This window comes from Pectinophora gossypiella, chromosome 27 (genome assembly GCF_024362695.1).
Source record: "Pectinophora gossypiella chromosome 27, ilPecGoss1.1, whole genome shotgun sequence".
Taxonomy (NCBI): domain Eukaryota; kingdom Metazoa; phylum Arthropoda; class Insecta; order Lepidoptera; family Gelechiidae; genus Pectinophora; species Pectinophora gossypiella.
The window spans coordinates 4,173,630-4,186,922 of NC_065430.1; the positions used below are offsets into that span (position 1 = coordinate 4,173,630).

At 39.3% G+C, this 13,293-nt stretch overlaps 1 protein-coding gene across 50 annotated transcripts; it reads left to right on the forward strand.

Moving 5' to 3' along the window:
• The first annotated feature begins 4,599 nt into the window (after nt 1–4,599).
• On the forward strand, nt 4,600–13,198 carry LOC126378934 (DNA/RNA-binding protein KIN17). 50 transcript variants are annotated; one of them, XR_007568182.1, is made up of 10 exons: nt 4,600–5,115; nt 5,785–5,977; nt 6,579–6,726; nt 7,444–7,597; nt 9,605–9,764; nt 10,418–10,540; nt 11,774–12,374; nt 12,410–12,444; nt 12,480–12,549; nt 12,585–13,198. XR_007568182.1 is itself a non-coding variant. In XM_050027471.1 (7 exons), exons 1-7 carry the CDS (start codon nt 4,808–4,810, stop codon nt 11,846–11,848), a joined length of 1,161 nt encoding a protein of 386 aa, XP_049883428.1. In that variant the 5' UTR covers nt 4,600–4,807; the 3' UTR covers nt 11,849–13,198. The 50 variants fall into 50 exon arrangements, 1 of the variants encoding a protein (XP_049883428.1); XR_007568188.1 differs by having other exon boundaries at nt 11,774–12,339; XR_007568198.1 differs by having other exon boundaries at nt 11,774–12,269.
• Nucleotides 13,199–13,293: the final 95 nt, after the last annotated feature.

Consider the following 13,293-nt stretch of genomic DNA (forward strand, 5'->3'; position numbering starts at 1 on the left):
ATCTGCTTCTCCTCGAAACTCAGTTGGTCCGCTATTGAGGACTCTGATGGGTCTGAGGAAGAATGGTTTATGAGTGTTGTGGACTGTATGTAGAGTGTTCAGGGTCAGGATCTTGAGTTCTAACGAGTCGATCGAATTCCAAGCGCATTTATTCGTGTGTGTCAGGATGGCGTGAGAGATGTCTGAATAGTCACGAAATGTACCTATGCTCATGAAAACTGTACCTCAAGCAATTCAATAAGTAGATAGTGAAATATGCACGCCGTCCTGACGTCAGCTTGGCGCGCATAGTGGGATATCGCCCAAACGTTTGGGAACTATGTTCGGAAACATACTTCAATAAACTGTAATATATGTAAAAAAACATATAGGATTATTTGCAAAAAATAGCGATCGGCACATTGTTAATACCAGGAATAAAAATAAACTTGCTTTACAAGTCAGTCGATTACATAAGATTACTAAATCTTTTAAGGGGCAATGTATACGTTTTTACAATAAGATTCCCATTGACATTCAGAATTTGCCTTTCAACTGTTTTAAGACAGTAGTTAAACAAAAACTTTACAAAAAAGGTTATTATAAAGTTAGTGATTATTTAGAAGATATGAATGCATGGGATTAACTGTCTGAGAACTGATATTAGGCAGCTAAATTACTCAATTGTATACCAATATTTTGTTTATTTTTTTAAAGAACGTCTAGGGCCCTGTGCCGAGGTTTTTCTTGCAGCTTCTTTTCCCCGGCTATACAGGTTGTGAGAAGCTGCACTAGTTTTAGGCGGATGAGACGTTCGTTATGTAAAATTGACGATTCAAAGTGTAACTATGTTACCTACTGAATAAAGATATTTTTGAATTTGAATTTGTTCCTCATAAAACTGCCCATGAAAAAAAATATATTCGCACTTGATATCTGTAACACACACACTTGTTCGGCACACACATTTATTCGGCACAATTGCCCACCTCGTACTATTTTTGGGTTCACAACTAGTTACGTATTACGTGCTATGGGGATATTGTCGAAATCACTTTGTGAGATTGTCCTTTGTTTGTTTGTTTGATTGTCCTTTTCAGGCTTGAATCACCTGATTGTTCGCAAAAGTAAGATAATTCCGTGCTTCGGAGGGCACGTTAAGCCGTTGGTCCCGGAGCTTACTGATCGTCGATCGTAATCGTTACATGATCCATGTCAGGGGCCTTTGGCGGCTCGATAGTAACCCTGACACCAAGGTTGATGGGGTTGGTAATCCACCTCACAACCCACACGATAGAAGAAAAGTGGTCGGCGGGAGTTTCTTCACGCCCCCTACCTTGGTCGGTGGGGCAGAGCGCGGCGCTCACCATCTCCTTGAACTTGTGTGACGTACGGATGAGGTCGGTACACTGGGAGCAGATCTTGTAGCTAGGGTCTGACACCTAGGGATGAAAAATGGAATAAAGTAAAAATTTAAACACAATAACGGGTTCTTACCGCGTTTAAATCAGGGATATGAGACTCCCGATATTTCGACACTGTTCCACGGGATGGGATGCCATCCCGTCATATCGGGGGTAAGAACCCGTTATTATGTGTTTTAATTATGATAAAACCGTGTGAACTTAAAACAAAGTAAAAATTAATCGAGATTTTTGTTATTTTATTACGATGAATAACCTAATAACTAATTCGATGCATAAAAAGATGAAGTGACGGAAATCATCAGTAGCGTGAACGCAAAAATATCGTACCTATATTCTTTTGTCTTTATGCTAATATCCAGTTAGCACTTATGTATGGCGCTATTATACAGGGTGTTAGCGACATCGTAACGAAAACTTTAAGGGGTGATTCAGACTATGATTCTGAGTTGATATCAAGTTGAATTTTCCGTCGCAAAAGTATGGATCTGAAAATAATTAAAAAAAAACCAAAGATTTTCATGAATTTTTCGACAGGAAATTCCACTTGATATCAACTTTGAATCATTCCCCTTAGTATTAGTTACGATGTCACTAACACCCTGTAGGTATGTTGTGCACATTTTATGCGGGCTCTCGAGACAAAGTAAAGTTCTTGGTCAGTAGTCGCTTGCTAGTTCGTGTGGTGAAGAAGTCTCAAAAAAAAATATTGAGTGACTATCTACCTTAAGTCCAAAACAGTCGTAAAGCAACCGATCGCAGGCCTCCACCCCGTCGGCGCAGTCGGCGATGCCGCGGAGTCCCGTGTCGCGGCCGCACACCCGGCAACGCGCCCAGTCGTCTGCGCCCGCGCAGCCGCCGCTGCCGTCGGCGACCACCGCCGTATGGTTGCTTGCGTGCTGCTAATTTATAAACGACCCATAACCTCACGACTATATCCCAATTGGGGTAGTCAGAGGTACATCCATCGCAAGATGAGTTAGTACCCACACCTCACCGAGGTTTATGTTAGACCAACGGGATAGGTGAGCCGTATCGCCGTCTATAATGGTCGAGCCAACTGCGTTAGTGAAAACTGCACTTAAGATAAATTAATAGTGCAAGTTCGCTACCGAGATTTCGAACCGGTGCCCCCCGTTATAAGTTAACATGAAGGTATTACATCTATAGATATAAAAGATAACATTATAAACGAATTAATTATATTTAGTTTGTGATGATTCTGTGCTTCGGAAGACACGGTAAGCCTTTCCACCGGCTAGATACCTATTACTTGAGCGCTGGCAGTTTTAATAGTAACCCTGAGGTTGATAATGCCGGCGATTAACCTTTTATCTGGCCTCTGTAGTCTAGTGGTTTGAGCGATGGGCTCACGATCCGGAGGTCCCGGGTTCAAATCGCGGCGGCGACATACCACAAAAATCATTTTGCGATCCCTAGTTTGGTTAGGACATTACAGGCTGATCACCTGATTGTCTGAAAGTAAGATGATGCGTATTTCGGAAGGCACGTTAAACCGTTGGTCCCGGTTACTACTAACTGATGTAAGTAAGTAGTCGTTACGTGAGTCATATCAGGCGCTTTTGGCGGCTCAATAGTAACCCTGACACCAGGGTTGATAAGGTTGGTAATCCACCTCTCAACCCACACGATATCTATAGATATAAAAAAGTACATTATAAACTAACTAATTATATTTCGTATACAGGATGTTAGTGTCTTTGTGATGCTTCTGTGCTTCGGAAGACACGGTAAGCCTTTCCACAGGCTAGATACTTGTTACTTGAGCGATGACAAGGGCCTCTGGGAGTTTAATACGGTTGATAATGCCGGTCATCAACCTTTTATCTTAAATGAGGGAATTTTCAATCGACGTTCCCCAAACACACGATAGATGGCGTTGTTCACTTTTAACGTGATAATTACCTATTTTCTCATTGCTACGATGACCAAATTGGAGATGTCCTTAGAAAAGGTTCAATACGATCTACTCTGAACCGGCGTGCGTGTATGAAGCGATTGATGAATGTGGAGGAAGCAAGAGAAGTGTGTCAGGATCGAAGCAAATGGAATTCTATAGTCTCTGCTTACCCCGGTGGGAAATAGGCGTGAGTTTATGTATGTTTCTCATTGCTGGGGTACATAATTATTCAAAAATGTAATGTAATGGCAGAAGCATAATTATATCGAACTAATTGTTGCTTGATATTTGGATCACATCATGTATAGAATGATGTTGCTACCCACATTGCTTCTCTTTATTTTGATCAGAATAATAATAGTTGGAAGTTGTAATTGTACCTTGGTGTAAAAAGGGTCATCATTTATACCCAAAAACAAAGATAAAAGATGCATATGTCTGTTATCCATGAAATTAGAAGTTTAAACGAAGAAAAAACTTGACAACGCCATCTATCGTGTTTTTGGGGAACGCCGATTGGAAAGTGCCTCATTAGTGCTGTTAAAATAGACTTAGTACCTGTTTATCATCCATTAGTCTCAAATGTGACCCCTTCATTTTAACAAGGTTATTGTTAGAGCTGATTTTTATAGTTTTGCTCAAATACACCTCTTGCAATTTATCCTTCGCCCAAATAACTTTCATTATTTGTTTAAAACATATAAAATTACAAACGAAATAGGAATAACTCTCGTGATTTTGTTAAAACATAGCCGTGTCATGAAAAAGACGTAAATAAAATGGCAGGACGGAAGAAAAATAGTGTATTTAAGAATAAAATGTATTATATGCCATTGCAGTGTAAATAGTTTTTATTACAAGAGTATTAAACTTCTAAAGTATAAAATTGGCTGAATGTAAAACTTGGATTTTGCCTAGTCTTATCTTTTAAAAACTAAATTCAAGTTATTTATAGTACAACCTTGATATTACAAAATTATTATTTAAATGAAATATGATTATTTAAAATCAGCGAAAGCATAAATTGAAGTAAAAGGTGACAATTTAAGTTGATGTTCCTAATTTTAATGGTGCATTTCATTAGTAAAATTGAAATAATAATTATTTGCATGAAAAGTGGCCCTATAAAGTACCCCGTAAAAGGTTTTTTTTACGCGATTACATCGCTAATAGTTTTTATCCAGCGACAAGACTATTTAGTAACCTAATTCTTTCTATTACTTCAGTCAGCGCATACTGCATATATAAAAAACGCATTTTGATAGTTGATTTGACATTCCTTACCTGTATTGTTGTTCGTGGTATTTTTTCCAGATATTCTCGTTAATTCAGTTAAATATAAGCAAATACATTTATTGCCTAATATATTTTAATATGTAAATATCTTGACTGACACAAAAACTTAGTGTTTTACCCTAAAATACTGCATAAAATCTCAACTTAAAAACGTCATAGTTCAAACCACGTTAGAAATCGCCAAAAAATGGGCGGAAAGGCAGAAAAAGGGACTCCAAAGTACATAGCGAACAAGATAAAGGCTAAGGGCTTGCAAAAGTTGCGATGGTACTGTCAAATGTGCCAGAAACAGTGTCGAGACGAGAATGGATTCAAGTGCCATACTATGTCGGAGTCTCATCAAAGACAGCTGCTTCTCTTCGCTGATAACGCTTCTAAATACATCGATCAGTTCTCTAAAGAGTTTGCCGATGGCTACATAGAGCTGCTACGCCGTCAGTTTGGCACTAAAAGAGTGAACGCAAATAAAGTGTACCAGGATTATATATCTAACAGGTAAGTCTGTTATACCCTAATAATTAAAACAAAAGAGCCGTGGTAGCCCAGTTGAAAAAACGCTTGACTCTCATTTTGAGGTCGCAAGTTTGAATCCCAGTATAAACAAATGATTTTCTAATTCATGTTTAGGTCATAAATGGTTATCACATGTTCAGCAGTGAAGGAAAACATTGTGAGGAAACACTTTGAAGATATGTGACCTAACCTGTATTGGTATTTTTACATTCATGGGTTGGGAGGTCAGACAGGTAGTAATTTCTTTGAAAAACTGGATGCTAGTAAAATACCATCCCACTGCAGGGCAAAGGCCTTTCTCCCTTTTCTTCACCCCTTCCTTATTTATTTATTTATTTCATCTTACACAGACCAAAATATTATCATTACAGGCATATCTCCCAATACAATAATATTCAAATGTCAATAAACTTAAATAAAACTAGCTTATATCAACTTAAGAACTTGGGTTTTCTTTTTCCAAGATATTAATATTTTTTTTTCCAATTTTGGTCTACTTGCAATCAGTTGTTTGACCATATGTAGGTGTTTTAAGGTGTAGATATGTGAGTGTTTATAATCCTGTGATTACACGGCCCCGTTTCTGTCCTCTATGTTAAAGAATGCTCTTTTTTTAAAAAAAATTAAAAAAAATCCATTACCATTTTCCAGAGATCATCTCCACATGAACGCAACACAATGGGAGACTCTCACAGAGTTTGTCAAGTGGCTGGGACGAGAAGGCAAGTGTGTTGTAGACGAGACGGAAAAGGGGTGGTTCGTCGCGTACATCGACCGGGACCCAGCGGCCATCGCTGCCCAGGAGGCTAAAGCGAAGAAGGAGAAGATGGATAAGGATGATCAGGTAGGATATTACAGCAGTTTTTACCTATCCGTCTTGCTTTTTTGTAATTGTTTTAGTGGAAATTTGATATGATGTTGTTGTCTTTTTTTTGTGTGTGGCGTCCTTTTAATAAACTATTTCTATTCTATTCTATATCTATACTGGTCCCATGGTACAAAACCAGATATGCTCAATCCTATGAAAAGACGCCATTGCTAGCCTCAAATTGGTGTCTCCAACATTTCAAGGATGTAATTTTAATATTGAAAATTATATGAATTACAGACTTATGTATTTAATTACTATTATATAAAAATCATTACAACTGTAAGTAAATCTTTTACTAAAAGTTCAATTGCCTTGCAAATTAAATTATAAACATTGGTTGTGGGTAATTTATTTTTTTACGAAATGGCAACACAGGGTGGGATGACGTCAGCTGGGCTAACCTTGAAATGTTAGCTGTCACTTTTGAGCATACCTGGTTTTGTTATACCATGACTGGTCCTACATTCTTCTGGAGGTCCAGGTTCAATTCCCAATGTCAAAATCGTAAGTAGATCTACTGCAGTTTTAAAATTTTAAGAATTAATAAAAATTACCCTCTGTATCTTTCTCACAGGAGAGGATGCTGGAGTTCATCCAGAAGCAAGTAGAACGTGGGAAGAAAGAGAGTACCAGGGCGGAGGAGCCTTCATACTCTGAGTTTAAGAGGGAAAGCAGCCAGGAGAGAGTCACACTCAATCTCAACCTCAAGAGAAAGACTGAAGGTAGGTTATTGACGTGACCATATGCATTTATTTATTTATTACTTAAGAAACCAACAGGTTACAAAACACAACAATATACATTTAAAAATACAAAAAAAACGGGTTCTTATAACAGTGGAGACATCACAAATCAAATCAAATATACTTTATTGCACAGAGCTAAATTTCAACAATCAGACATAACACATGAATACAGTACAATTTGGGCGGCCTTTTTGCTCTAGAGCAATATCTTCCAGGAAACATCTAGGAAACGCTCAAGATATTTTTTTTCTAATAGGCTAAATTCTAACTACTTTTCTTCTAAAGGTCGAAACACGAAAATGACTGGAATTTGTATGAAAAAGGACACAGTGACGTCATAGAAAAACGTGATGAAATGTCGGACTTATTATTATGAATAATCTTCTTTCACCCTAAGGTTGCCTGGCAGAAATTGCTGTTTAGCAATAAGGCCGCCTATTGTGCTTATGTTTTATTCGTATGTTTATGTCCTTTGTTTTGTTGTTGTGCAATAAAGTATTATTGATTGATTGATTGATTGATTATTACGCTTTTCTTGATTAAAATTCATAAATAAGTTAAATAGAAAAAAAAGTTTTTCTTTAGTTTTAGATCTGTCTTTATTTAGTAATTAGAATTTCATAATTTATCTTATCTATTGGGGAACATAACCTGGAAAGTTGCTCATTCAGGCATGTAATTCTTCTTTTTCAGATAAGAAACCCGAACTCTCCGCTTCGGCGTTAAAACTAAAGAACAAAGAAGAATCTTCTAGCAAGAAACAGAAGACGGAAGAAGGTAAGAGCAGATCCTCGGCGCTGGATGACATCATGAAGATGGAAGAACGTGCGAAAGAGAAAGCTAATCGGTGAGTGAACAGTACAGATATTGGCCCCGATTCCTGCAGACACCTCCTAATTTTATTTTAAGTTATACCCTTCATTTTCTTATCCGCCGAAAAGGAAAGGAACGGATGGTCGTCAGAAAGTTAATTTCAAAACGAATGAATAACCCGGGCGAATAAAATTGGTATCTCGCTGGTATGCAATCCGTTTGACGTGCTGTCTACTTAACTCTGTCGGGTTATTGGTCGATGTAAAATTTTTTGACGGTTGTTTTAGATTACTACTTAAAATTCACGTGTGTTGCATAAATTTTATGCCTGTCGATTACCCGTCCCTTTCTTTTTCGGCGGATAAGAAAATGACAGGTATAACTTAAAATATAATTAGATGGTGTCTGCAGGAATTAGCACCATAGAATAACATAACATAAATTCATGACTGTGTCCGAATAGAGTAGTCAGAGGTACATCTATCGCAAGATGAACTAAGTACCTACACCTCACCGAGCTTTCTGTTAGACCAACGTGATAGGTGAGCCGTATCGCCGTCTATAATGGTCGAGCCAACTGTGTTGGTGAAAACTGAACTTAAGGTCGTTAGGTCCAAAGTCCTTTTAAAATCCAAGTCCCATTGTTTAACTATTGTGTCTGGAAATCCGGGCCTTACGAGGTTAAAATAACTTAATAACTCATTAGTGCAAGTCAGGTACCAGCTAATGTAGTAATTGGATGAAGTGAAATCTTCATTCAGTAGGTAACATTGTTACACTTTAATGTGCGAAGGGAGCGATGGCTGGCTTTCGCGTCAACTCGTGATCGGGTGCTGCGTATGTGGACAGGCCTGCTTCTGTCAGGGAGCTCATAGAACACTGTTTCTGTGATAAAGTCACATAAACTCTTTATGTTTCACTTTCCTTCCACCGACTGTAATTGGAATACCATTGTATTTAAGTCTATAAATTATGTAATACAAACTGGATTAAAAGAAAAGAAAGGAAAACATGAAACAGTAGGACTAGGGCCCTGTGCTGGGAGGTTTTCTGGCCACGTCTTTCCCTCAGCGTTACAGATTCCGATGTGGTAGTAGTTTTACAGCTAGTTACATAATATGTAATTTAATTATGTTTGACGTTCAAAAAGCGCTAACTTTGTAAGCCAATTTTGAAAAATAAATATTTTTGAATTTTTGAATAAATTTTTTTTTCCTCTCTAACTTGCGATCGGTTTTCCAACCATAAGCAGTTTTTTGCTAAGCAGTATTGGCGTGTAAGGCATGCCCGCCCATTGTTGGGATGCCAGCATGTAGATTACTGTAGATTGCTACAGGTTATCCCAAGTGTAGGATCTCTTCAATCGTCTTGTTTGTAGTGGCTCGCTTAAGACTTGGGCAAGTTGGTTTTGGTGATGTTCGATCCTGTCCCTATAGGATGCGGTCATCGCTTTTATCTCCTCTCGTACTGTAGGAATGTTTAAGTACTGATGGATTTCATCCATCTTTGTGAACCAAGGGGCATTTACTATGGCTTTGAGTACACCATTCTGATATCTTTGTAATATCTCTGTGTTGGAGGTTTTTGCGGTTCCCCATAACTGGATACCATAGGTCCAGACTGGCTTCAGTATTACTTTATAAATCAATAGCTTGTTATTCACAGATAGTATATAACTTTGATAAAATAATAATAAAGTAATAATAATAAAAAAGTTTATTTAGGTAAAACCTTCGACACACATATACATTTACAACATTAAAATATACACACATTAATATTTAGTTGGAAAACATAAAGGTGTATGGGTGCCGCAGCTCACCAAAAAAGGCCAGGGTTCAGTGAAAATTTACCCAGAGGGCAACACTGATTTTCAACCCACGCCGAGCCACGTTTGAACCGTCATTTTTTATATAACGCACGTCTCATCCGCATAACACTACTGCAGCTCACAACCTGTATAGCCGGGGAGAAAAAGCCGCAAGAAAAACCTCAGCCCAGGGTTCGAGTCATTCATTACAAAACCATATAATTATTTCAGCAAGGACCACTGGCTGGCTGAGGGCATCGTAGTGAAGATTGTAACAAAGTCCCTTGGTGACAAGTTTTACAAGCGGAAAGGTGTTGTGGAGAAAGTTGTGGACTTGTACGGGGCCCAGGTGCGGCTGGTCGATGAGAAGACGCGGCTGAAGCTGGATCAGGTAAGGATATTTACTACATATCTGATCCGAATATCAAGCAACAATTATTTTTATATATGCCTCTGCAATTACGTTATATTTTTGAATAATTGGGAAGTTTCCTAGGTCAACGATAGATTATGACATTCTGATTACTAAATACAGACAGATCTAAAGGTGACAAATCAGTAAACGTAGTAACCTGGACCAACGGCTTAACGAAGCACGGATCATCTTACTTTCGGACAATCAGGTGATCAGCTTTTGTTTTGACGTGACTTATTGTAGATTTGCCGCAGATGGCATTAACTACTTGGCCGGACAAATGGGGAGCGCTGAAGGCTCTCACCCGGTACAACGTTTAAGACAACAGGCCTGAGGGTGCCCAGTTGGGCGCGAACTGCTCAGGGCGTCGTCTGAGAGGGAAAATATTTGAAAGAATTAATCGACCCTAGAGGGTCGATAGCTATAAGCGCTGATTGAGGGAAATCGTCGACTACGCCGGCGGGGTCGGTATAGGGGAACTGAAGTGTTTGTTGTCGCGAGCTGATTGGCCGCCTCTATGGCTAGAGTAATCGGGTCGTCGGGATCGTATATTACATCCTTCGATCAGCCTGTAATGTCATATCCAAAGTAAGGATCACAAAGTGATTTTTGTGAGTTTGTTTTTCCAGAACCATCTAGAGACAGTAATCCCGTCCCAGGGGCGGGCGGTGCGGTTCGTGAACGGCGCATACCGCGGGGAGGTCGGGGCCATGCGGGACATAGACACTGACAACTTCTGCTGCGATGTCGAGGTAAGTCTTTACTATGCGTATGCTTTTTCATGGTTTACTTATGGCATTATATTGTGGGGTTATACTACCGAGGCACCTACTTTATTTATTCTACAGAAAAAAATAATCAGAATCTTAAATAATTTAAAACAAACAGATAGCTGTCGACCACACTTCCGAAATCATAAATTATTTACGCTTCCCTCGCTATATATTTTAGAAACTTGTAAATTTGTTCGTAAATACCAAGATTTTTTTAAACGTCGCGAAGATCTCCCTGTAAAATACACATTGCGTCATGGAAAAAGATTAAACTTACCTATATCTAGACTCGTCCTACATTCTTCTAGCCCATAATATATGTGATGTCCATCAAAATTTATAATAAACTGCCTAACACATTACAAGAAGAAAAAAGTGACAAAATCTTTATTAAAAAAATAAAAGAATTTCTAATTAATAAATGTTACTACAGCACTAGTGAATACCTTAATGATACTGATGTTACTATTTGAAAAGCTTCCTTCTCTCTTTTAAACTTCTATTTTGTTGTGCCCGAAGGGTCTATGATGTGAAACTCATAACTTGTATCTTGTACACCAGCATAGTATGCAAATAAAGAATATTGAATACTTAAAGTTACCTTAGACGTGTCATAAAGAAAGATAATAATATACTACCATAGAATATGGAATAATAACTACGTATACAACAGCAACTCCCCGCTCCCCACCAGCGTCTGAGCTAGGTTTACCTCACCCCCTCGAACATAGTTTAGACTTGAATCGTATGGCGTCAGACGTCACACACACAGATCCGCGTGTACAGTCATGAGCAATATCATGTACCCACTTTAGAACCCTGTCGCACTATCATATTTGACATTTAATGAGACTTACGGTTTAATTTGTCAGAAAAGTTAATGTGACATGGTTTCAAAGTGTGTACATATAAGTACTCGTGACCATACGATAACGTCAATGTGTAGTGTCTGTGTAAAACGAAGTTGTTTGTATGAAGTGTCCGGGGTGTGGTACTATGTAAAAAAGATTGCAAGGGCCAAGGGATCCGTGCTTCGGAAGGCACGTTAAGCTGTCCCGGTTACTACTATGTCAGGGGCGTTTGGCGGCTCAATAGTAACCCTGACACCAGGGTTGATGAGGTTGGTATTCCACCTCACAACCCACACGATAGAAGAAGAAGATAGATTTTATTGACATGCAAAATACCTCAATTTTGACGTTATCTTTTCAGATATCAGAAGGGCCGCTGACGGGTCGCCTTGTCAAGAATGTTCAGTACGAAGATATAAGCAAGTTGGCCACGTAAAATAGTACACATAACACCAATATAAGCTGCAATCAAAGAGCAAAAGTTCAGTCACTGAGCCCAGCGACTTATTTGTAAACAGTGGTGAAATTATGAACCATTAGTTGTGATCACAGGATTTTAAGGAGAAACAAGGAAACGATGTTGTCAGCACGGTGTCGGTTTTAATAGAGAGAAAAATATGTTCGCATAAATACCAGGCGGCGCTCGGGTGCCATCGATATAAACTAGCGACATCTATTGTACAGTAGGTTCTAGATACGTTGGTACCCCTTCGAATTCCCATACTAACTAGCGGCATCTATCGCCGATGGCAGGTTACCATTAGGAATTCCCTCCATTCAATGACAGATGGCGCTGCTCGTAATTCCGCTACTCGCGGCTAGGTGGCGCTGCTCGTAATTCCGCTACTCGCGGCTAGGTGGCGCTGCTCGTAATTCCGCTACTCGCAGCTAGGTGGCGCTGCTCGTAATTCCGCTACTCGCGGCTAGGTGACGCTGCTGGTAATTCCGCTACTCGCGGCTAGGTGGCGCTGCTCGTAATTCCGCTACTCGCTGCTAGGTGGCGCTGCTGGTAATTCCGCTACTCGCGGCTAGGTGGCGCTGCTCGTAATTCCGCTACTCGCGGCTAGGTGGCGCTGCTGGTAATTCCGCTACTCGCGGCTAGGTGGCGCTGCTGGTAATTCCGCTACTCGCGGCTAGGTGACGCTGCTGGTAATTCCGCTAGTCGCGGCTAGGTGGCGCTACATGTCACACAACAGGGAAATATGGAGAAATCAAATTTTAATAATTATATAATTATGCTGTCTTGTGACAGTTGTCATAATTATAAAATGTATATTTTGTAGGTGGTCTATTACAGAAACGACATGTAACTATGTGTGTGACATGTGGTCTTAAGTGCAACCAGTTAATTTATTATTTTCCAAGAAATTGATTGGACTTTTGCAGCTCATCGTACATCCATCGCAAGATGAACTAAGCGCCCACGCCTCACCGAGTTTTCTGTTAGACCAACGTGATAGGTGAGCCGTACCGCCGTCTATAATGGTCGAGCCAACTGTGTTAGTGAAAACTGCACTTGAGATAAATTAATAACTCATTGGTGCAAGTCTAGTATCGGGGTTCAAGCCGACCCGACATGAACCGAAATGTAATTATTATTTAATTAATAAGGGGGGTTAAAATGGCCACATCGAAGCGATTCATCTAAGAAAGCAATATTGCAATTTGACATTTGCGCAATGCAAACTAATGTCAAATAGCTATGTTACTTTCTTAGATGAATCGCTTCGATGTGGCCATTTTAATCCCCAAGTTAGTGTTATTAATAATAGATTTTATATTTTATGACGATGTAGTTTCATTTCATGTCCCTATTTATACACTTTAAAGTAACGATTAGAATGAGAGCAGGATAGATATATAGTACATCCACTAGTGCGA